The sequence below is a fragment of the Manduca sexta genome, chromosome 28 (assembly GCF_014839805.1).
Source record: "Manduca sexta isolate Smith_Timp_Sample1 chromosome 28, JHU_Msex_v1.0, whole genome shotgun sequence".
Taxonomy (NCBI): Eukaryota; Metazoa; Arthropoda; class Insecta; order Lepidoptera; family Sphingidae; genus Manduca; species Manduca sexta.
Genome location: NC_051142.1, coordinates 18,963,397 through 18,989,244, shown reverse-complemented (window position 1 = coordinate 18,989,244; position 25,848 = coordinate 18,963,397). Strand labels below are relative to the sequence as shown.

General features: G+C 42.8%; 1 protein-coding gene across 1 annotated transcript in view; it reads right to left on the bottom strand.

Moving 5' to 3' along the window:
- LOC115446424 (TBC1 domain family member 1) overlaps positions 1–25,848 on the bottom strand; it is a 39,495-nt gene that overhangs the window by 7,674 nt on the left and 5,973 nt on the right. Inside the window, exons 5-18 of the mRNA XM_030173084.1 lie at positions 13,930–14,117; positions 12,754–12,856; positions 12,378–12,515; positions 11,418–12,020; positions 9,965–10,166; positions 9,622–9,744; positions 9,107–9,222; positions 8,249–8,340; positions 7,702–7,837; positions 7,162–7,285; positions 6,564–6,669; positions 5,081–5,196; positions 4,707–4,850; positions 4,115–4,276 (exon numbers count right to left, since the gene is read on the bottom strand). Of these exons, the coding sequence (XP_030028944.1) occupies positions 4,115–4,276; positions 4,707–4,850; positions 5,081–5,196; positions 6,564–6,669; positions 7,162–7,285; positions 7,702–7,837; positions 8,249–8,340; positions 9,107–9,222; positions 9,622–9,744; positions 9,965–10,166; positions 11,418–12,020; positions 12,378–12,515; positions 12,754–12,856; positions 13,930–14,117 (2,353 nt within the window). The remainder of the gene's footprint in view (positions 1–4,114; positions 4,277–4,706; positions 4,851–5,080; positions 5,197–6,563; positions 6,670–7,161; positions 7,286–7,701; positions 7,838–8,248; positions 8,341–9,106; positions 9,223–9,621; positions 9,745–9,964; positions 10,167–11,417; positions 12,021–12,377; positions 12,516–12,753; positions 12,857–13,929; positions 14,118–25,848) is intronic.

Sequence of the window (25,848 nt, the reverse complement as noted above, 5' to 3'; positions counted from 1 at the left end):
GACGGCCTGCGTGAGCATGTGGCGGTCGAGCTGCGCGGGGCGCGAGAGGTGGCGCGCGAGCCGGGAGTCCCACATGTGTGTGTGTGTGTGTGTGTGTGAGCACCGACACTCACCCTGCATGACGGCCTGCGTGAGCATGTGGCGGTCGAGCTGCGCGGGGCGCGAGAGGTCGCGCGCGAGCAGCGAGTCCCACATGTGTGTGTGTGTGTGTGTGTGTGTGTGTGAGCACCGACACTCACCCTGCATGACGGCCTGCGTGAGCATGTGGCGGTCGAGCTGCGCGGGGCGCGAGAGGTCGCGCGCGAGCAGCGAGTCCCCATGTGTGTGTGTGTGTGTGTGTGTGTGTGAGCACCGACACTCACCCTGCATGACGGCCTGCGTGAGCATGTGGCGGTCGAGCTGCGCGGGGCGCGAGAGGTCGCGCGCGAGCAGCGAGTCCCACATGTGTGTGTGTGTGAGCACCGACACTCACCCTGCATGACGGCCTGCGTGAGCATGTGGCGGTCGAGCTGCGCGGGGCGCGAGAGGTCGCGCGCGAGCAGCGAGTCCCACATGTGTGTGTGTGTGTGTGTGTGTGAGCACCGACACTCACCCTGCATGACGGCCTGCGTGAGCATGTGGCGGTCGAGCTGCGCGGGGCGCGAGAGGTCGCGCGCGAGCAGCGAGTCCCACATGTGTGTGTGTGTGTGTGTGTGAGCACCGACACTCACCCTGCATGACGGCCTGCGTGAGCATGTGGCGGTCGAGCTGCGCGGGGCGCGAGAGGTCGCGCGCGAGCAGCGAGTCCCACATGTGTGTGTGTGTGTGTGTGTGTGTGTGTGTGAGCACCGACACTCACCCTGCATGACGGCCTGCGTGAGCATGTGGCGGTCGAGCTGCGCGGGGCGCGAGAGGTCGCGCGCGAGCAGCGAGTCCCACATGTGTGTGTGTGTGTGTGTGTGTGTGTGTGAGCACCGACACTCACCCTGCATGACGGCCTGCGTGAGCATGTGGCGGTCGAGCTGCGCGGGGCGCGAGAGGTCGCGCGCGAGCAGCGAGTCCCACATGTGTGTGTGTGTGAGCACCGACACTCACCCTGCATGACGGCCTGCGTGAGCATGTGGCGGTCGAGCTGCGCGGGGCGCGAAAGGTCGCGCGCGAGCAGCGAGTCCCACATGTGTGTGTGTGTGTGTGTGTGTGTGTGAGCACCGACACTCACCCTGCATGACGGCCTGCGTGAGCATGTGGCGGTCGAGCTGCGCGGGGCGCGAGAGGTCGCGCGCGAGCAGCGAGTCCCACATGTGTGTGTGTGTGTGTGTGTGTGTGTGTGAGCACCGACACTCACCCTGCATGACGGCCTGCGTGAGCATGTGGCGGTCGAGCTGCGCGGGGCGCGAGAGGTCGCGCGCGAGCAGCGAGTCCCACATGTGTGTGTGTGTGTGTGTGTGTGTGAGCACCGACACTCACCCTGCATGACGGCCTGCGTGAGCATGTGGCGGTCGAGCTGCGCGGGGCGCGAGAGGTCGCGCGCGAGCAGCGAGTCCCAGGTGTGTGTGTGTGTGTGTGTGTGTGTGTGAGCACGACACTCACCCTGCATGACGGCCTGCGTGAGCATGTGGCGGTCGAGCTGCGCGGGGCGCGAGAGGTCGCGCGCGAGCAGGGAGTCCACATGTGTGTGTGTGTGTGTGTGTGTGTGTGTGAGCACCGACACTCACCCTGCATTACGGCCTGCGTGAGCATGTGGCGGTCGAGCTGCGCGGGGCGCGAGAGGTCGCGCGCGAGCAGCGAGTCCCACATGTGTGTGTGTGTGTGTGTGTGTGTGTGTGAGCACCGACACTCACCCTGCATGACGGCCTGCGTGAGCATGTGGCGGTCGAGCTGCGCGGGGCGCGAGAGGTCGCGCGCGAGCAGCGAGTCCCACATGTGTGTGTGTGTGTGTGTGTGTGTGAGCACCGACACTCACCCTGCATGACGGCCTGCGTGAGCATGTGGCGGTCGAGCTGCGCGGGGCGCGAGATGTCGCGCGAGAGCACCGAGTCCCCAATGTCTGTGTGTGTGTGTGTGTGTGTGTGTGAGCACCGACACTCACCCTGCATGACGGCCTGCGTGAGCATGTGGCGGTCGAGCTGCGCGGGCGCGAGAGGTCGCGCGCGAGCAGCGAGTCCCACATGTGTGTGTGTGTGTGTGTGTGTGTGTGAGCACCGACACTCACCCCCATGACGGCCTGCGTGAGCATGTGGCGGTCGAGCTGCGCGGGGCGCGAGAGGTCGCGCGCGTGGTGAGAGTGGTCTGTGTGTGTGTGTGTGTGTGTGTGTGTGTGTGAGCACCGACACTCACCCTGCATGACGGCCTGCGTGAGCATGTGGCGGTCGAGCTGCGCGGGGCGCGAGAGGTCGCGCGCGAGCAGCGAGTCCTCATTGTGTGTGTGTGTGAGCACCGACACTCACCCTGCATGACGGCCTGCGGGAGCATGTGGCGGTCGAGCTGCGCGGCGCGAGAGGTCGCGCGCGAGCAGCGAGTCCCACATGTGTGTGTGTGTGTGTGTGTGTGTGTGTGTGAGCACCGACACTCACCCTGCATGACGGCCTGCGTGAGCATGTGGCGGTCGAGCTGCGCGGGGCGCGAGAGGTCGCGCGCGAGCAGCGAGTCCCACATGTGTGTGTGTGTGTGTGTGTGTGTGAGCACCGACACTCACCCTGCATGACGGCCTGCGTGAGCATGTGGCGGTCGAGCTGCGCGGGGCGCGAGAGGTCGCGCGCGAGCAGCGAGTCCCACATGTGTGTCTGTGTGTGTGTGTGTGTGTGTGAGCACCGGACACCACCCCGCATGACGGTCTGCGTGAGCATGTGGCGGTCGAGTTGGTCGCGCGCGAGCAGCGAGTCCCACATGTGTGTGTGTGTGTGTGTGTGTGTGAGCACCGACACTCACCCTGCATGACGGCCTGCGTGAGCATGTGGCGGTCGAGCTGCGCAGGGCGCGAGAGGTCGCGCGCGAGCAGCGAGTCCCACATGTGTGTGTGTGTGTGTGTGAGCACCGACACTCACCCTGCATGACGGCCTGCGTGAGCATGTGGCGGTCGAGCATCTCTCGTCTAGACATCTCGCGCGCGCGAAGCGAGTCCCATGTGTGTGTGTGTGTGTGTGTGTGTGAGCACCGACACTCACCCTGCATGACGGCCTGCGTGAGCATGTGGCGGTCGAGCTGCGCGGGGCGCGAGAGGTCGCGCGCGAGCAGCGAGTCCCACATGTGTGTGTGTGTGTGTGTGTGTGTGTGTGTGTGTGAGCACCGACACTCACCCTGCATGACGGCCTGCGTGAGCATGTGGCGGTCGAGCTGCGCGGGCGCGAGAGGTCGCGCGCGAGCAGCGAGTCCCACATGTGTGTGTGTGTGTGTGTGTGTGAGCACCGACACTCACCCCCTGCATGACGGCCTGCGTGAGCATGTGGCGGTCGAGCTGCGCGGGGCGCGAGAGGTCGCGCGCGAGCAGCGAGTCCCACATGTGTGTGTGTGTGTGTGTGAGCACCGACACTCACCCTGCATGACGGCCTGCGTGAGCATGTGGCGGTCGAGCTGCGCGGGGCGCGAGAGGTCGCGCGCGAGCAGCGAGTCCCACATGTGTGTGTGTGTGTGTGTGTGTGTGTGAGCACCGACACTCACCCTGCATGACGGCCTGCGTGAGCATGTGGCGGTCGAGCTGCGCGGGGCGCGAGAGGTCGCGCGCGAGCAGCGAGTCCCACATGTGTGTGTGTGTGTGTGAGCACCGACACTCACCCTGCATGACGGCCTGCGTGAGCATGTGGCGGTCGAGCTGCGCGGGGCGCGAGAGGTCGCGCGCGAGCAGCGAGTCCCACATGTGTGTGTGTGTGTGTGTGTGTGTGAGCACCGACACTCACCCTGCATGACGGCCTGCGTGAGCATGTGGCGGTCGAGCTGCGCGGGGCGCGAGAGGTCGCGCGCGAGCAGCGAGTCCCACATGTGTGTGTGTGTGTGTGTGTGTGTGAGCACCGACACTCACCCTGCATGACGGCCTGCGTGAGCATGTGGCGGTCGAGCTGCGCGGGGCGCGAGAGGTCGCGCGCGAGCAGCGAGTCCCACATGTGTGTGTGTGTGTGTGTGTGTGAGCACCGACACTCACCCTGCATGACGGCCTGCGTGAGCATGTGGCGGTCGAGCTGCGCGGGGCGCGAGAGGTCGCGCGCGAGCAGCGAGTCCCACATGAGCGCGGCGCCCGCGTCGCACGCGCCGAACTCCGTGTACTCCAGCTTGATGCGCCGCACCGCCGACGACTCCTCGCTCTCTACAAACGCAGCATTATTATATTGAGCGGAAACGACTGGTGAATCCTAAACGATCACAATTAATCACAATAACGATTTTGCTTTCACTAATGAATTGATACAAGACACACTTCGCTAAGGAGGTCATTGACCCCGTACATCAGCTAATTCAATTTATGATTTTAAAATGTACAAGGATAAAAAAATCATTGAGTTGAATCATTCATACTATAAACAATTAAAAGGTATACAACCTTTTTCAGCTCCCTTATACATGAAACGCATATATACCTACTGAATTATGATTTTTTGTCTAAATCCATTCAATACCCTATGTGCTGCGAGTAGCTTGCAAGCGCCAAAAAATACTTACATTCTTTCATATTATAATAACAGTAAAATGAATATTACTAACCTAAAGCCTGTGCTATATATTTCACTATTACTTACCTCTCAACTTAGCATTTTCCTTCTCCATCCTGACCAACAGTATGGTCTGGTCGATGGCCATTTTCCATAGCTGTCTGAGCTCTTCCCTCGTGCGCTTGCCTTTGCGCACCGACGGCTTCCCTAGCAGAGCGCTTGAGAGCTCTTCTGAAATAAATAAACATAGTTTCATGAACCGACCATTCAAGACAGAACAGCTTGGCGCAGACATATTAGCAAGCCGACCCTATATAAAATAGGAATGAGAAAAAAAAAGTTTTGTAAATTGATAAACTACAAAGACTGTTACTAACTCAAGAATTAAACCCCAAAAAATATTTGGAAATCATACCCAGGCTAGTAAGATAAGATATAAATGTATTAATATAATAGGATACCTTCCTGAACGTCGGGTGGTTGCACGACTTTCTCATAAATAGCCTGTCGCCAGGTCGAGTCCGGTTCGTTTCCGCCCTCAGTGGCCGTCGGGCGAGAGTCGCTCACTTTCAGGAAACTAAAAAACGGAAACGAATATATAAATCTTATATAATAATAACAATAATATCCGCCTTGTATTATATACTGTCTCATTGCTGGGCACGGGCCTCCTCTACTACTGAGAGGGCTAAGGCTTTAATCCACCACGCTGACCTAGTGCGGATTGTCAGACTTCACATACTCTGAAAATTCTTATTAGTCCATTGAAATGTTACATTTTTTAGGCCTTACCTTGCGTTTTTTAGAGGACGCAATTTTATTTTTTTGATGTGTAGGGGGGATTAGTCTAAAGCTAAAACCAAGTTTGTGGGGTCGCCACCCTTGTCCCACGGCCGCCATCTTGAAAATAGGGGTTGAAATGGTTTTTACGATGTATCTCTTAAACTATTTATCTGACAAAAAAAATATATCAAATTTTTTTGTTGCAAATTAAATTCTCTACAACTTTGGTCTTGTAACTTTTTGTCGTAGAACTATAAATAAAAAAGTTATAAGCGAAAATGTTAAGAAATTCAATGTTAAGCAATGTCCATTGCAACGTCATCAGAACGTGTGTTTATAAGGTTCATAATACTTTTTTTTGTACTCTCATTAATACCTAAATACCCAAGGGACCATTAGGGAACAAAAGAACATCTGCCTGCTATTATTATTATTATTTCTAATCTCTCGTATTGTAAGAATAGCTGATAATATTGTGTTGAAGTTGTCGTTTAACTTATATCTTTTAGTTACAAAAAAAGTATTATGAACCTTATAAACACACGTTCTGATGACGTTGCAATGGACATTGCTTAACATTGAATTTCTTAACATTTTCGCTTATAACTTTTTTAATTATAGTTCTACGAACAAAAAGTTACTGAACCAAAGTTGTAAGGAATTTAATTTGCAACAAAAAATGTTTATACATTTTTTTTGTCAGATAAATAGTTTAAGAGATACATCGTAAAAACCAATTCAACCCCTATTTTCAAGATGGCGGCCGTGGGACAAGGGTGGCGACCCCACAAACTTGGTTTTAGCTTTAGACTGACCCCCCTACACTTCAAAAAAATAAAATTGCGTCCTCTAAAAAACGCAACCCCAAATGTAACTTTTCAATGGACTATATAGAAAACATCTCAGGTATGCAGGTATCCTAACGATGTTTCCCTTCACTGTTAAAGCAATATCTAAAATCATGTGTCAACTCCGCATTTTTACAAATATTTATGTTAAAAGACGTATGATGACCCACCATAGACACTCGTTTCCATAAGTTCTGTTTTGGAAACCAGCAATGTATCTATTTAGACAGGTTGACAACAGTGGGCGTCGTATGATCCAAGAAAAAAGTAAGAAAAAGACAAAATTCTCTAATAATTAACAATACGAACTTACATGTCCATCATAGGAGAGTTGGTAGAAGTGACTTCATCCTTCTCATCCGCTTCGCTTCTTTCTTCTGGAGGTGGCGTCATTTGTGTCTTGGGCGTCGGCGGACTATCTGTAACATTGTTTCAATATGTGTTCATGTTATAAGATCTCATCGTCGCGTTAGTATATTGCAGTAAACCGTGATGCTAATTCGATTATTGGACGAACAACAAAATTAATTATTAGCTCTCAATAAATGTATTGTAATATTTTTTTACTATAGACTATCGAAACGAGCATGGCGCTCACCTGATGGTAAGCGATACGACCACCCATAAACAGTAGCACTATACAGAACTCAAAACTACAAAGTACTGCGTGACACTCCACTGCGTTCATCACCCTGAGACAAAAGATGTAAAGACCAACAATGCCCAGTATTTACGCCAGCAACAATGTCCATCAAACCTGAACAGAATAGCGCAAACACACGCTGCTTGGCGATAGAAATAGACACTGCAGTGGCGTCTACCCAGACGGACCCTCGCAAACGATAAACCTACCACCACCAGATTTTGCTTAATTGTTTTCCTTTAGTATCCTCTGCACACATTCAACATACCAGCATCATGAGTGACGATGGCCGGCGAGAGAGACTTACTCCGGCCGGTGTCAGGGAGCTGAAGTTCGGCTCCCGAGGGCTCCGACGATGTCTCCATAATGTTTGGCGGCACAGGGGAGGAGTCCTGAAGCAAAGAACAGTTTTACTACATGGCTAACATAAATCCCAAAGAGTTCTGTGTAGAGACAGCCATAGAAAGTAACTAAACAAATTAAACATTACAAAACATTTGTACACGTTAACTTCAATCGAAATAATCTTTTTTTAAGAAGGAACGATAGTTGATACGGACACAATAGGTGACTTGAGTTTTTTTATTTGTTCAAGAACTTATGTAGCTGGCTATACACAGATCGTTTTCAAATTGAATATCCTTTTACAGCAGGTCTGGTACAATAGTCTGTCTCAGCAGATATTTCATTATGGAGAGAAGCAAAAGAAATAATTGCAGTCATCACAAATAAATATCACATTATAAAGCTGTGCACAGATGTAAAAAATATTGGACATGGAGAGTAGCTGGCAGTTAGTACTTCATACCTTTTTCACGATAACTGTATTTGTTTCTTCTTTAACCGCCTTCCGCTTGAGCAAATGATCGAAACCACTCGAAAGGGAACGTTTAGCCTTCATGAAGATAGTACTTCCACCTAAATATTGATTCAGGAACTCGGACCTGGAAATGTAAATATGAATTCAGCCAAATTAGACTACCAACCTCTTGCAGCAATATATTGTGCAAGAAATTCTAAATGCGTTTACAATAACGGCTATATTTGAATAAATGTTATACACATACTTGCTGCGAGTAGTATCAGTTTAAAAATGTACAAAAGTTTGCCTGTCGAGATTGTTTACAAAGAAAATTGTTTGCAGAAGTAGATGTTTGCAAGTTTTCTTGCACATCAGAACCTAACATTATTGTGTCAGAACCACGATGACTAAGTAGTAGCAATAAAAAGAGACTTTATTCCATACGTATTAAGGTCGCTTCCAAAGGACTGCCGGCTGAGTTTGTTAGCTGAAGAATTAATGGGTGTATTTTGTAGCCAATATAAAGGCTTTGATATAAAGCTGGTCAACACACCTGTTCTCTGCGGTGTCGTGCACGTGCCGCTGTTGCTTCGCCTCGCAGTGGGCTCGCAGCAACATCATCAAGAACGAGTTGTGGTCCGCTGTCTGGAAGTGATATACAAATTCTAGAAAACCGCTTTACAGTGTAATCTTACTATTTTATATGAAGATATTTGAATGTTTGATTGTCAATCACTTTTTTTATTGCCTTAGTAGGCAAACGAGCTTGCGGTTCGCCTGATGGTGAGCAGCATCCGCCGTCCATGGACTAAAGCAATGCCAGAGGCACAGCAAGCCGTTGCCTACCGGGAAATCGTAGTGAACCAGCGAATGGAATTAATTCAAATGACACATCGTACAAATCCTGTACACCTCCGAACCAGAGGGTCTACTTTGAAAAATTAAATCCGTAGTTGTGGATGACGGATTGCACGTTTTGTTACTACGAAGTGTTGCGGATCTGATGACGGATTCCACGACGGACCCGATCCGTTCATCGCAATATTTCAGACATGGAATTTGTATGAACTTATAGAGTTTCGCCATCCCTTTTTAAAACCATCAGCAAGGATAAAATTCCAATGCTTTCTCCAAAAAAAAAATATATACACAGTGAATTGATCCTACCACTAAGGTAAGCTACAGAACCGCGACGAATCCGAAGTAATGTAGTAGTAAAGTTAAATCCGAAGTTCGTCGTAGCTTCGTTTCGGATCGACGTTTCGACGATCGTTTTTGAAGTAGACCCTCTGATAATGTGCTTCTGTGACTTTTTTAAAGAAAAGAGACACAATTCCGAGCTTTGGAAGAAAATCCTTTACAATATGAGTAGGAAGTGAGATCTTCAAATTGTACTACATTTGCTGGTTACCTCGTACATGTGGTTGGTGCCGCCCTGATACTTGGTGATGATGAGGTCCTGTTCATCTTCAGGGAGCTGCTCGATGCGGCGTAGGATGAACGCGTGGGTTTTCTTGTCGTTCATACCTTAAAAAGACCAACTTCTATTATAATCGTCGGTATGGTGGGCTGCGTACTCCAGCTGTGATCCATAGAATCTAGATTCGATTTTCCAAATCGGATAAAAAGTATAGTATATATTTTTGACTACATTTTTTTTTTTTGTTAGTAAGTGGTATTTCCGCCTACGTTTTAGTTACTACGGAATGGTAAGTTTAAGCTTGGGTAAATGTATCTGTGTGTTTCTCTAGCCTTTTGGAGATAAAGGCTTTAGGATTTTCTATGTAAAGTCAACCATAAAAGCTGAACAATTTCAAATCGATTTTTAACTTTTTTTGATAAAGAAAAAATAATATTTCGTTTGAAGTTAATATGAAAGCGTTGTGAAGTTGTTGAACTATTTTTGTAGCTTCCATCAGTACTCACCATCGATATCGTGACATAGCCGATGGTACCACAGCATGGGGCAATGCTCGCAGGTCATATTGGGAGACTTCTCCCTCGTCTTCTTCAACAAGTCCGCATGCGCCACGAAAGCCTGCCTTATAGCTGTGGGTAAAACAAATACGATTAACTTGTCAGTCCAAATATCATAATGTCAAGAAAGCAAAAATCTTATAAAATAATAATGCTTTCAATGTAAAATATCGTGTTACGATATAACGTGTCACGACATATCGTATCACGATAAATCGTGTCACGACATATCGTACCACGATAAATCGTGTCACGACATATCGTATCACGATAAATCGTGTCGTGTACGAACCGTTGACCACCTCCCCGGCGACGCCATCGCTCTCGCATTTGAACACGTAGCACGCGTACGTGTCGTTGGTCTCGCGGCACACGAACCCGAAGTGGTCCTTGTTGTACCGGCCGAGGACACAACTCACGACGTCTTTAAACGCGCGATGAAGTAGTATCTGTTTCCTGTCCGGACTTATGAGACGAAGTTCTGATCGACCGACCTGAAAATAATATATCCTCGCTGAAATAAACCCATCTAACTCTATGCTATCTTCGTACGATGGAGAATTGACCAGAATAAATAATTGACATTGCTACAGATTTATTTTGATTGGTTTATTCTCGGTAACGATTCGATAGTTACTGCAATTTGCGATGAAAAGTCGGCGTCAGGCCGACCCTCAGAACAATGACAAGCCTCTGAGTGCCGACCACACGTTGGACAGAGATAGGTCGATTATCTAAAGCTGGCGTATAGTCCATTGAAATGTTACATTTTTAGGCCTTACCTTGCGTTTTTTAGAGGACGCAATTTTATTTTTTAGAAGTGTAGGGGGGGTCAGTGTTAAGCTAAAACCAAGTTTGTGGGGTCGCCACCCTTGTCCCACGGCCGCCATCTTGGTTTGAAATGGTTTTTACGATGTATCTCTTAAACTATTTATCTGACAAAAAAAAAATTATAAACATTTTTTGTTGCAAATTAAATTCTCTACAACTTTGGTCTAGTAACTTTTGTCGTAGAACTATAAATAAAAAAGTTATAAGCGAAAATGTTAAGAAATTCAATGTTAAGCAATGTCCATTGCAACGTCATCAGAACGTGTGTTTATAAGGTTCATAATACTTTTTTTTGTACTCTCATTACGTACAACACAAACCCGCGGTTGTCGGCTTGTACGCGAATTACTTGGATCCTGAATCGCTTTGGGACAGATGAAGCAATTGCTTAACATTTTTGCTTATAACTTTTTTATTTATAGTTCTACGACAAAAGTTACTGGACCAAAGTTGTAGAGAATTTAATTTGCAACAAAAAATGTTTATAATTTTTTTTTGTTAGATAAATAGTTTAAGAGATACATCGTAAAAACCATTTCAACCCAAGATGGCGGCCGTGGGACAAGGGTGGCGACCCCACAAACTTGGTTTTAGCTTAACACTGACCCCCCCTACACTTCTAAAAAATAAAATTGCGTCCTCTAAAAAACGCAACCCCAAATGTAACTTTTCAATGGACTAGTATAACACACTCGCATTTTATGTAATGTGTGAGCATAAACATACGGCAGTCGTCATGACAACGCAATGCTCACGAATCGAAAAAGGCAAACAATATATACCTAGCACGTTTTGCTTAGAATGTATTGTGTCGTTTTACCTATCCCTATTCTAACATATTGCGATTTTTTTTATTATGAGTACTGTGAGTGTGCCAGCTGTGAACCATAGGCTATACGAAAAACTGTACTCACTTGAAACAACATAGTTCTGTTTTGTTCCCCGATTAACTGCGCTATTGGTGTCTTGTTACTAATGGTGCCTATTGAAGCGGATCTATCTCTCAGAAACGGCTTGTTCTCCACCATTTTCTTGTCAGCATCCTTTCTTTGCAACTCCCTAAAATTAATACTCATATCCCTTTTCTTATTTAACAACGGATCTACGAATTCCGATTCTGAATTTTTCGAGGCCTGATTCTCGACGTCCGACCTCGCGTCGATGTCGTTCTGAATTTGTCGAGGCGTGGAACTCGACGTGTCTGAGATGACGGACCCGATTTCGCATTTTTCCTCGTCTTCTCTAACTGTTCCGAGATTGTTTTTCGGAACGCCGAGGGATATGAGACTCTCTTGTGTGGGCTTTTTTACTTTTTCAACTCTCTCTTTTGTGAATAGATCGAATTCATCGTCTATTTGTCTTGTGTTTTCCGCAAGGGTTTCCACACTTTTCCACGAGTTTCCTTTGATAGGTTCTAAAGGTGTTGTGCTCGGCGATATAATTTTCCTTATTTCTGTGAATTCTGTTTTTTTCTCTTCTGATAAATTATCGATAGACTCGCTGCTATATATAGAAGTCTGTAGTACAAAATAAAATTAGAATATAATAGTAATAGGTTTACCTAAGTATATATACTTATCTTGTAACTGATTGAGAAATTTACCAACATAGTGAAAAACCAAAAAAACCATAGTGAATTATTCTGGCAAGTACTGCTAGAAGGAATTTATATTTATTATTTGAATTTACATTATCATATAGTGTTCGTATCGAGTTAACGTTTACCTATTATAAACGCTTCTAGGAGTTGGGCTGGCTAGACCTATAGGTGGCTTATCACGCCCAACGGCCCGACCTACTACGGGCTAAGTGCGGAAAAAGGAGCCCCTCAACATAAAACATATTACAAAATATTCTATAAAATGATAACTGACCCCAGTTGAAGACAGAAGACTGTGTCGCCTCTTCAAAGCCTTCTCGGCTTCGTGCTGTGCGAATTTAGTGAGTGCGTCGTCGATCAACGACTCCGGCACCTTCCTTTGGGATATGCGCACTTTACCAATGTATAACACCTGAAAATACGAATATTTAACAAATGCATTCGAGATTGTGTATTGTATCATCGCTTTAAATACATGAGATGTAAAGTCTCATTACGTGCAGTAGTTACACTGGCTACAATGTCCTTCAAACCGGAACACAACAGTGACTACACAATGGTACTAGGCGGCAGAAATAGACATTACGGTGGTATCTACCCAGGCAGACTCTCACATATGAGATCAACCACCAGTTGAGTTTAACACTAACCTCGAAGAAATGTGAGTCTGAGAGCGAGAGATCAGCGCAGAGCGACGTGAGCGCCGACGCGTTGCTCACGCTGCGGACCAGGCCTGGCTGCGGCTCGCAACCGCTGCAAATGTTCAGAACTTCTTTACGCTTGTAAGGGTAAGCTGAGACGTTACAAGTACGCCTACACTTCTTATCTATAATATAAAGCTAAAGAGTTTGATTGTTTGAACGCGCTTGTACGCGGAAATACTGTTTCGAATTGAAGAATTATTTTAGTGTTAGATAGCCTATTTATCGAGGAATGGTTATAGCATCACGCGGTGACCAATAGGAGCGGAGTCAACTATTATCCCGGAAAACTCTTTCAGGCCGGCGGAATGAACAATATGTGATAAAAGTATTTCCCTGCTGTAAAGAATATAGAACCATAGTCTATCACTTCTGGCCCACCGTGGTACTCCGCTGTATCATAAACGATGTGAAGTAACAGCTTGCTGTGTGTTTTGCGACGTACTCATTCTCGTGGCTCCATCATTTTAAGAGGTTAATCACTAATTAAAAATGTTTATCGGTGAGGCTCTTAGTACAGTCAGCCACGAAATTAGTTAAACAGATACAAAATTTCAAATCGCCTTTAAAATTTTTTGTCCTATCAAGTACCATTTTTTCTTTGCTAAATGAAATTTAACATGGCTAACTTCAGTTTAAGTATAAAAATAAAATTAAATGAATATGTAGAAGCCTATTGTAGTTTTAAATTTGTTCAGCAATTTTTGTGGTTGTCTGTACATCACTACAGTTTATAGGTTGACACGAGTGTGGGGCGATACACAATAGGAAGATGTAGAAGCAAACTAGATAACCACCCGAGCCCTGGCCTTTTATGAATTCACCTCTCTACTAAGCAACAAAGTATCTTACCTACGAAATTGTTAACGTACAAAACCTATTTTTTCCTCCGAAGACCTCGCCCCTGCTAGCGTCACCACTGCACAGTACACAGTCTGATATCGAAGGCTAACATTCATAAGGGCCCACTGTATTCGCTATCCGTGCGGATACGAATTTCCTACCACCAACTACTCTGATTGCTCAGTTCTTTTAGATCAATCCGTGTAACTTATTTTGTTCAGTAGAGCTCTCACTGTACTCCAAGAAAAAATGTGTAAGTCTTCAATAATATAAATAACTTACAGATTAGTGTTGTTACAGTTGCCGCTGAGCTCCACCGCGTGGTTGTTCCAGGGTAGGTGGTCAGCCGCGTTCTGCTGCAGGAAGCCGATGTTCTTGGTGACGGCGCCGTTCGCCAACGAGCCTGTGGATCCCCGGGGACTCACGCCCCCCGAAGACGGCTCGCGCATCTGACCGAATAGGTCTGTCACCTGGAATGATGTAGAGTAGTTTAGAAGGCAGTTAACGTATTTGGTGGTTGGGAGACGAAGTATTGGTAGAGATATTGGATATTTAGGTAAGTAAGCCAGCAAGGCTGTCACCTGATGGTATTTTGGTAGAGAAATATTTATATTTGGTCAATAGAAAGAAAGAAAGATTTATTATTGTTGATAGAGCTATATTTCGGATTTCTTAGCGGTCAGTCCCGTGACTATGAAAGCTGCAAAGCCTTCGAAACGTCAGGAGACAATTAAATTATTAAAAAAAACGACGATAAAATCGGACAATTAGTTTTATTTCAATGTCTAACATTCACGTAAGCATAAGAAATGATTAAAGAAATGTTGCAGACCTTTAAAAATATGAGGATTGGGGAAATCTAGGAACTTTCTCCGGTTCCTCGATAATTTCAAACCAACAAAACTGCCGCTTTGAGCCCAATTTCTATGAGCCATTGATACTGACTAGATGACTAATTCATGCTGCAGCCAAAATACATTTATGTTATGTTTTTATGGTATCAGCAAACACCAGATCACGCGGGTTGGCGTATTCATACTTCAGTGCTATAGAAACTGTTATATGATAGAATATGGCATAGTTGTACGTAAGTATTTGTCTGGAATTATTGAGATTACCTATATCAAATTTTCGTGTTAACATCCCCGTGACCTCTTCATCAATATTTAAGGTTTTGCTCCCTCCTGAGTAAAAAACTGGCTATATCATGATAGGCTAATATGGACCTTAAAATAAACAGTCACCATAATACCCCTTATGACAATTCCAGGATTACACTCCATACAAAAATTTATTAGTTTCATGATCATCAATCTTTATAGAAGTTGTAATTATCAGTCGACCAGTTCCAATACACGAGCTTTAATTGATCACAACCAGTTTGTGTCCTGCGTCAATCGAAGACAAGATGGCGTCATCCCCATTGATTTGGAATCAGTTATGATTGTTCATTCAATAAAAAACAGAGACGGTCAATTGTTGTTTACCATTATGTTCATTAACGCTTACACGTTTAAAGAATAGGGATGTTCATTTTTTTTTACACGGGCCCAAGTGTAGGTGTAAGTGAAGTAGGGTCCAATAGAATGTCGACTGTCGAGAGACGATTCCCTGTCGACATTCGTCACAATTTAACGGCTTTTTGGAACCGGATACACAGGCTGATCCCGGAACGCGACACACTTATACGGGCCAATACTGGTTCAACACCTTGTGTACGGTGATCGCTATCCGGCTATAAATATATCCTACCACAAGCAAAATAATATGTTATATAGACACATCAAACAGTATATAAGAACACAATACACAAGAAATCTGTTGTTACACCACGACGTATGATAGGTAACAATTGAAAAGACATACAAATTACAGTAATGAAAACATTCAACAGCGCACAGACATACATGGTTGGGTGAACTCATACTTAACTATTGCTGTAATATTATTATGCCTAGCAAACTAATATTAAAAAGGATTGAACGAGGCATCGAAATTATGTTATGGCAATTTATATACTATAGGCCGGCAAACCAGTATGAGTACTTTGATGTGCCCTTAAAAAAAATCTTAAGAATCACGGGACGCACTGCCTGTATTGATGGCAAATGAAATACGAATAAAAAAGGAAGATACTGTATTGGTGGCTAGTATGAAAGACGGTGTAAATATCCCCGCTGAACCAATGTCACGGATACTTAACCAAGGATCCAGATGCAAACAAATGCGCCCTTCCGCCTAGTGTGTAGCCCGACCAGTAGCAGCCTTGACTGATGTGAGGACCCGGAGGGAAAACAAGGTTCTTATTAACTTCTTGGTAGGTGAGATGCTTTATTACTTTTCACAGCTAAAGGCCCGGGGGAGAGGTCTAACCTCAGGGCCTGGTCCGTTATACCATACGATAACCACATTCTTTAAACCGAGCTAGCCCATTCATATAGACAACTGTAAGTATATTACTGTCTATAGAGTAGCTTTACCATACTGGTCTTCATGTGCAATTGTAATCATTGGTATTAGGTGCCCTAGATGCTCACGATATAAATTAATTATTTTTACAATCAATAGCGCCATAGTGACAACCCTATCACATTCCTTCGAACAAACACGCAAAACAAACGACTAATAATATGTCATTGTAATAATGAATTGTTTTGCGTCTTCACACAACCCATAGATACCGATGTATAGATTCACAGTAATTAATGTACTGTATTTTTTTTATTGCTTTAGTAGGCAAATAAGCAAGCGGTCCGCCTGATGGAAAGCAGCATCCGCTGCTCATGGACTTTGCAGTGCCAGAGACACAGCAAGCCGTAGCCTATCTGGACGTGGCCACTCTTTTAAGTCTTGGTTAAAGAAGGACAAGTCACAGCACTCTGGGAACACCGATGCAGAGAGTTCATTTCAAAGTTTCCTCGATTGCATTATTAACAAAACCGAGTTTTAGAGTGAAAATCTTTATGACAGCCCGCACAACCTTATGTTGGATATGTCAAGGTTGCCACTTAGCATTCGTACAGACTAATGTAGCCTTTTTTCAACGACTGGGTTTCGTAAGACAATACCTCTGAATACTGACAAAAAATACGTCAAACGCTATGTAAAACTGTAAACAATTAACGCAATTTCCAAAAAATCCATAAACCATTCCTGACCACAATTTTGGAGTAGGGTGAAGGCTGGTACGAGAGAGGAGGAAGAAAATGATGACACAATTATTAGTATAGTATAATAACTTCAAAATTTGAAAGAAAAAAATATTTATAATAACTCAGTTATTGAACAAAATCGTTTAGAAACGTTTTGTATGTAAAGATGAACTTGTACAAGGAAGAGGGCCAGTTCTGTAATTAATCGTTGGCCAACCATTAATTAAATTTTATCCACATTAAGTGAACGCACCCGCAATCGACCGCCATTTCTGCTATACACATTAATTTACCTTCTAACAACGGCACCACCCAAAATTATCCATTAGCGTAATTAATAGCTTCCCTAAATAGAACGATGATAAAATATATTTTTTTGTTTACGTGTAGTATCAAATAGGAAAGCGCCCGAGGAAATGGATCGCCTAAACGGCACATTACTAGAATAACCTAGTAATTCAGTTAGTGTTTTAGTTCAAACACTACAGCACTAGAAATTGATAAATCATTAAATGGATACACACTGCATACTTTGCACTAGTTGCGCCTTCGATTCTTAGGACATACACATGAGCATATCATCTCATAATCAATGGAAGTCTACTGCTGAACATATGTCTCCTCTGAAGGTTTCCAGACCAACCGAAGAAGCGGTCTAAGTACATATTTAAATGAAAAAATATAAATATTAATGTTTAATATCGTGCAGACTTCATTTCATGTTAATAAATAGATTTTATGAAAGGTTGAAGATACAAATACTACATATGGTGCTATTAATTCATAAAACGATATTATTATGCCAGTAGAACGTCAAAGAATACGTGCGGTAAATGGTTAGAATACACAACGTCAAATATAGAGAGAATATGTTAAATATCAAACAACTGTCAGAAAATGTCAATAAAAGTCAAACAAACGTCAGAAAATAATAGAAAACATCAAACCAACATCACAAAGACTAGAAAACATCCACAGACACAGCTTACCATGTTCTTTAGATTTATAGTTGACGTGTCAGAGTGCGAACCGAATAGGGGTCTAGTCGGATTCATTTTTTATCTGTTGGCAAAAGAAGCAACATAATAGAGCTTAGTATTTTTCTTAACTAACAAAACACTCGAGTTGTTCGAAATTGGAATCTGTACCCATTAGTCAGTTATCATCGGGTCACGGGGTGGATTTAAACTTTGCTAAAATATGGATGTAGTGGTTACGCCTCTGCCTAACCCTTCCAGGATATCTGTATTTAAGTTTATTGCTACTTTAATTGCTAAATAAACAAAATTTGTAATAACTGAAACTTTTTATCGCGGCTCCGCCTGCGCAAATGCAGTTTACATATCCGGTATATTTACATACCAATTTAAATTGCTATCGAATCTGTTGCGCTTGGGCACCATTTGATGGTCAAATGTAAAACGTTCTATCAGACAGATCTACAAGCAAGGTAAGTAGATACTAAACCCATATCCTACTATTAAGCCAGTGACTCACCCGCTCCTGTCGTTTGTCAACTCGTAAACATGTTCAATGAACAAACAAACTAAATGAATATTAATTCCCGTGAAGTTTGTGCCCGTCGGTAGTTATTAAGGCGGAAAGAACGTGTTGAACAGGAAAATAGGTAAGAATACATTTACATAATGTACAACATATGGAAATAAAAACAATTCAACCCATTAAATTCACATTATTTGGGTTTATAAAACAGTTTTACCATATATAGGGCTAAAAACCATGCCTTTTTGTAAGGTTTGGAATACAAAAACAATTACATTGATTAAATTTAATTTAATACAGAAGTTCTCTCTCCGTTACAGACCAGAAACCGCAGTAAAACGACAGCTGCTAATGCTTTTGTTAGTGAATGAAATTTCCGAACGTTTTCTAATCCTTAGTACTCAAGGACAAGGCAATCCATAATTCTTTTAATATAATAGATAATTACGAGGTTTGGAATCTTTAACATAAAGTGACCCCGCAAACCACTTGTTCGTTTGCGGAATTATATTATACCAATAGAAAAACAATGGGCTCAGGGAAAATAAACAACAGGCAATACCACAAAGCATGATCGGTAGATATTTCCCAGATACATTTTGTACAATCATAAAACTTTGGACTGAATCCAAACGGTTTCCAAGAAAGCACACGGATCGTCGACTTTGGTTTTTGGCTTAAAATCCAAGATCGTCTTTATACGTCATTGTTCACGTTGCGAACGAGTGATACGGTTGTGATATGACGATACTTGTAAGAGTGCTTTCACTACTCTTTTTATGTCACAGGCTGGTCAATGTGTAGTTGGGTTAATTGATGTTAAGGTGATCTTCTACACTCGTAAAGAATTAGGAACGCTGTGCTGGGCTTAAAGTATTGATTGGTGAAGGAGTTATTTGGGCATCCGGGAGTCACGTCTCACAGGTAGACCTTTATCAATGTGAATGCGCCAGATATGCGAGGTATATGCATTACGTAAACGAAATAAAATTATTTATTTGAACCTGTACAATGTTTATCATTATTTAGATTCCGTCAATATTAACTCTATCACCAGTTCGGAAAGCAGTTCTCACCAGAGAAGAACGGGCAAGAAACTCTGGTGTTGCTCTTTTCAAAATCAGTTTAAGTTATAAACTATATTAGATGATACAGAGAAGGAAAAAGTAATCGTTGTGATCTGCCGGCGCGTCGCCTCAGAGCCGCACGTGTTCGGTCGCGCGTGCACTACGCTAAGTGCTATCGTATGGTTTCGACTCCTACTGTAGTTGACAAACAAGTAAAATCCCTAGTAAAGTTCCCACATGTCGTATCCCACCATAGCAACTGCTATTTGCTATGGAGGGAAGTGGACAATTAATATTTCCATTCTATTTGATTAATTTCGTTGCGGGATAATGACGTATTAGTTTTCCCTGAGACTCCCCAAACTTCACTGCTCAGTGTCATAAAATGCGTGCCACTGCTGATCCTGGCTTACAGGAGTTATAGTGGTGGGTGTGAGGGCGGGAAAGTATCTAAAGTCGTATGTCAGAGTTACCCGATGTGTCAGTAAGACAGGGTTTTTTATCATATATGGAGCCTCTGTGCCAAGCTGAGGTGTCGGTATTCGCCAACCACCAGGCCCTTGTTCAAAACAAACTCATGTGTCCAATTACTAACGTCAGTCAAAGTAATTTGAAATCTGCACAGTTCTCGCTACGTCATATTATGTGGTTTGACCTGCCAGGAGAACACTTGAAGAAAGCATGCCTTTAATGCTCTCAGAAACAATGCAGTAGCGGCAGTCCAGTAGGCGTTTCTCGCTTTGTAATAGCGTTAACAGTAGCAACACGATGACATTAAGAGCAGTGGATATTCATAAACGGTGATCATCGGGTTACCTCTGTGATGACACCGTGATGACCTCTGACCTCGCGGCACTTGGCCAAAGCGCGCCATTGCGGGCATTCATATCGGTCGATATCACTCGCGCTAACTACATACAATTATTCCATACGCATTCATTGTGCGCCGGGGTAATAACCATATAGGATTTAAGACTACAATGTTAAGATTCTTTTTACTGTGGCAGGACTAAATTACACCACATCATAGTAGCTTCAGTAAAGTCCAAATATAATAATAGATAACTAGATTTTTTATTTTTTTATACAGACAATACAAAGTGACTCCGCTGCTCCTAATAGTAAGTGAAGAGCCCTCTAGATAGAGACGAGACTGTAGATGATTATTCCCTCGCTAATTGAAATAATAATACTGTTGGTTACGCGAATCTTAGACATTGAAATAAAACCTATTTTCTATTGATTTTATCGCGGTGTTTTATATTATTATTTTTTCCCGTAGTCACCCCCACTCCTAGCATTACCAGGAAGGCTACAAAGACCTCGAAAACTCTGTACATTATAATATAAAAAACCGCGATGAAATCCGAAAAAAAGTTATATGTCAATAATTATACTGGCCTACTGAAAATTTATTTCGACTGTAGCCAGTAATATTGTAGTAGGCATTACTAAATGTGACCGGTTTTAATACTAATTTTCATCGCATTATCATGAAAAACCCAAAAAATCAAATATCACAACAAACCGAAAAGGGCATACGACCTTAACACCCATATTAGCAGGAAATCCTTGACAAATCATTTGTACGTAAATTTTATACAATAGAATAAATTAAACTAATTAAATCGAAATAAAAACAAGGTTTGTTTTATACTGGCCGAGTAAAATGCATCGCACTCAACGGGATTTTTTTATTGCTTTGAATGACGAGACGAGCTTGCCGTTCGTCTGATGGTAAGCGATACGACCGCCCATAAACAGTAGAAACACCATACAACATCTTGAATCACAAAGTATTGTTTGGTATTCCACTGCGCTCGCCACACTGAGACATGAGATGTTAAGTCTTATTATGTCCAGTAGTACTGTGTTACCAATACTGATAAATATTGGTAGTACATGCGATTGATTGTTAGTGCAAATCTTTGAATTCTTACAGATTATGAAACAAAGTTCTTAGCCACGTTTCTCAGAACGCGATAACTCAAAAACTATCGAAGGGATCTCGATGAAATTTAGTGTCGAGATAGTTTAAGACCCTGGAAAAGACACTGGCATTTTATCTCTGCAAATACATAGCAGGACTTTTAACCCAGAAAAAATCTTGCACGATGGCGACGCGGCAAAACTTGCAGAAGTAATCTTGTGATTGTATACACAGTAAAATTGCTTGCGGAAGTCGATTTCTGTAAGTTTTCTCTAACCTAAACCTCGCATAAAGACAGCGGGAGCATTCTCCGTTTCCGGGTAGGCTTGGGTAAAAATAAATTGGCTGATATTTCCGAGACGCAGTTACGCATCAAGGCAACAGCGTAAATGTGATGGTCGTAGTGCCATTATATTCCTTATTCCTGGTTGCAACCGTCGCAAAAGATTTAAAGGCTATTGTGTTTTCTTTACTGGCACAACAAAATGACTGTACCTGATGGTAAGTGGAGTGAGGTCCAATAGAATGTCGACTGACGAGAGATGATTACTAGTCGACGGTCGACACAATTATGCCGGTCTGTTAGAACCGGATATACACAGGCTGATCCCGGAACGCGACACACTCACCTGGGCCACTGTGTCGGGTTTTAATACCTTGTGTACGGTGGTTGCTATCCGGGTTATTATATCCGGGCGGATATAAAATATGCACTATACTGTTCTACTGCTGAGCACGGGCCTCGTCTACTACTGAGAGGAATAAGCCTTAGTTCACCACGCTGGCCTAATGAAACATATTACATTGAGATTATTTTTTTTTATTTGTGTTACCACGATGATTTATTTTTTAATTTTTTTTTTATTATTTGTCGTGTTTTCAATTTAAAACCTCTAGTGCTATGGAAACGGATGGAAACGTGTTAAATCGCGACAGGTTCACCACCTATCATATCATGGTACGGAAATGAGCCCGTCGGACCGTGAACGCACGACTGTCATTATTTCCTTAACGTAAACGCGCGTGGTTAAACGAACGGCTCAATAGTCGATTATTTAAACGCCCGTGTGCTCACACTTTTAAAATCGTCAGGGAAGACTTGAATTTTATTTATTACGTTTTTAAATATTCCTACATGTAATTAATTATTACGTCTCTGTCCCTGAGGTTGCCGGTTAACATATTTCCAAAACAAAAGACAATAGCCGACATTTATTATGCGTTAAATCCGCTATTTACTATATGAATGACGGGCAAATCTTGTTTTGCTCAAAACAGTGCAAAGTCCGCACACGCTGCGATCTTAAAATAATCGTTGATATTATAGATTATTATATTTGTAGTTTGTACATTCATCCATGAAATAATATGACTTCTGATTCATATTACTCCTCACTCATGCGCGCAACCGGCTTTCAATTCAGAGTAAATTAAACATCAATATTATTATAGACTAGTTGACCCGACAGACGTTGTCCCGTCTTTCATCAGGCGCAGTGACGCCACTTTCCCGTGCCTTCGATAAAAAAAACTGTTCCTGCGTAAAAGGACAAACCGATAAGTTAAACTAAAATGGACTTAAGGTCTTAATCATAATGTTCAAGTTAACTTAATCGGTTCCTATATGAGTGTATTACCTATGCCGTCTTTCGTCTAACTATGAATTTGCAGCGCGCATTCTGTCTATCGCTGACAGTTATTTCAAACAATTGTCAATTATATAAATTTAATATTTTCGTTAAGTTTTCTTAATTTTTTTTATTTTACGCGCAATGTTTTGAATTTTTTTCTTTCATAAGAACCTTCTAACAATAACAAACTCAACAAAAAAAAATGTGTAATCAGTCCAGCCGTTCACGCGTGATGGCGTGACCAAGTGAAATAGGGATTCATTTTTATATATATATATAGATTATATTTGTAGTTTGTACATTCATCCATGAAATAATATGACTTCTGATTCATATTACTCCTCACTCATGCGCGCAACCGGCTTTCAACTCAGAGGAAATTAAACATCACTATTTTTATAGATAATCCAAATAATTCAACACAAGTACAGCCAGCAACAAAAGTAGCTGAACAAATTAATTTCGAAACGCTTCTCCATATTCAGTACAATCCATAGATTCCTTTTTCTTTGTTTAGTGAAAAACGGTTTTGCAAAGGACACTAACGTTAAAGGCGATTTGAAGTTGTATACTATGAGTTTCTCCAACGTTTCTAAGACTTTGTATCCTTCATGATCACGGGGGGGGGGGGATGTCTTATATCAGCGTAAACACTTTCTTAACCTCAAAAAGAGAAAAGGGATACCCTTCTTATAGGTATCAAATAGGATTCTTTTTACGTACAGAGCTCATTGGGTATCAAATATGTAATTTTTGTTATAGAGCCGACACAAATGCCACACAAATTGTATCGAACCCGGGACCTACAACTCCATCCGCACATGGCGCTGCGCTACCGAATAATGACACCGGTAAAGACCTTACTTATCAATACACAAACATACATAATACAGTAAAAGCCGGTTATACATATTGAAAAGACCGACTCTGGACGCTATATCCGATAGTCGTTATAAATGATACTCTTTTGGGATTGCCATTATGTAATTATAATCGATGAGTCGCTATAACCGAAGTCGTTATAACCAGTTCCTGTTGTGTATAGATATAATTTGGTAAAAATGTAATTTATTAAAAACAAGCGAGCGCCATCACCGATGAAGGGGTAGGCAGAGCAACTGTTTCAGCCACCACCATAGACAATTTTGACTTCGAACACAATTTTTTATTTGGTTAGTCATAAAACCTAACCTCAGTTTAGCAGAACACACACCACAACCACAATGATACTAAGTACTGAGCTTAAGGCTAACTACAAGCAACTGTCGATCGGTAACCCAATCCAAACCCGAAATTAAAAGTGGTTAATGCAAATGTAATGTCTCGATTCTTAGTTGAGATCTAGGACTTGAATCCTGCTCCATAGCCCTTCATTACCCACTGCACCATACAGGCATTGGTAATGTAAACAAAAATATGCATTGATAAGCGGTTTTTTGTACTTCGCTCGCTATTTGAAACCACAAAAATGGATAGCAACAAAAAACCACACACTGACAAACATAAACAAGGACATAAACGTACTCACGCGTCAAAAATCGATGTTCTACGTCACACGTGTTTTGATCACGATTAAAAAAAAATACAACGCACTGGCCGCAAAAACCTTGTGACGTCACAACACCCATTAAAAGTACATTAACCGTCTCTTAATTTACGATCCCAATTAACAACGGTCACATTGAAAAAGTGTTCCAAATACAAAATGTACTTTCGATTTTCAAATATTCTTTACAACGTTCCAATTTCAAACATTTGTCATATTTGTCATTCAACAATGTCCCCTCGGAGTACTGCAGCTGTAACTCGGTGTTAATTAATGCATTTAGTGAACTCTTTTTTTGTCACGTTCCAATTGTAAAAAAAATCGTTTTCTCACAGTCTTCGTGCAAAAAGTTTGTCAATAATATAAGTATGTTTAATTATTATTTTTATGTATATTTTCTCATCACCAATATATTTATCTGTATAATATATATTCCTTGCACCGATTTAAATCTACTTAGTTATCCAATAACACCGTCCTAAATACAAAAGTATAAAAATACCGCTTCCGAAATTCAAAATTGTTTTCGCACCGCACACCGACACCGCACACTAATGCAGACCAACATCATATGTTTTCTGTTTACTAGTCGGTACAGTCGCACTTGCACTTTCTTTGCGCGTCAATTAGTAAAGTTTTCCATACCAGTTTGAAGGTAAAAGTACTTCTGGTATCTTAATGGTTGTTTTTCCTTGATTTCACTTTAGCGTTTGAATGTTATTACAATTAGAATCTTTGTAAAGATTTGATTTTTTTGTAACTAACTTGTGTTAGTTAAATATACACGTTACGCTTCAAGCACTATTCTTTTCAGCTAAAATACAGTCCATATAGCGAATGTTTCCGCCGCACAGCACAAACACGTCCACGCCGCGCGGTTGGCAGACGACTAGCGTTCTATTTTCAAAACATTCCATCGAATAAAGTTCCAAATTTCAATTTCAAGGTTGGCATCACGATCGATGTTCTAAATTGAAATTGTTCAAAATATGAAAATATATGAGGTCCATTTCACACGCGAGCAGTATTAGAACGACGCCCAGCCAAAACTCCACGTTGGAAATCGAAGCGGTGTAGTATACGGCTGCTTGGCGCGCGAGCGGAGTCCAAACTGAATATAACATCTTGTCTTTTAATGGTGTTTCAGAACGCACTTGGCAATTACACTGACTTTATTAATCTCCACGAACGTTTCCTCAATTTTCCTCCGTGTAAACACGTCTTTAATAATCTTTAATTATCGTATTATTGACTGTCACTGAAAGTGTATCGTAACAAATTATGTTTACGACTTAATACTGGCATTCATTAAATTTAAATACTTGTTTCTTTTTTATTTCCTCCTTTTAACAGGCCAGTGTCATGAAGGGTG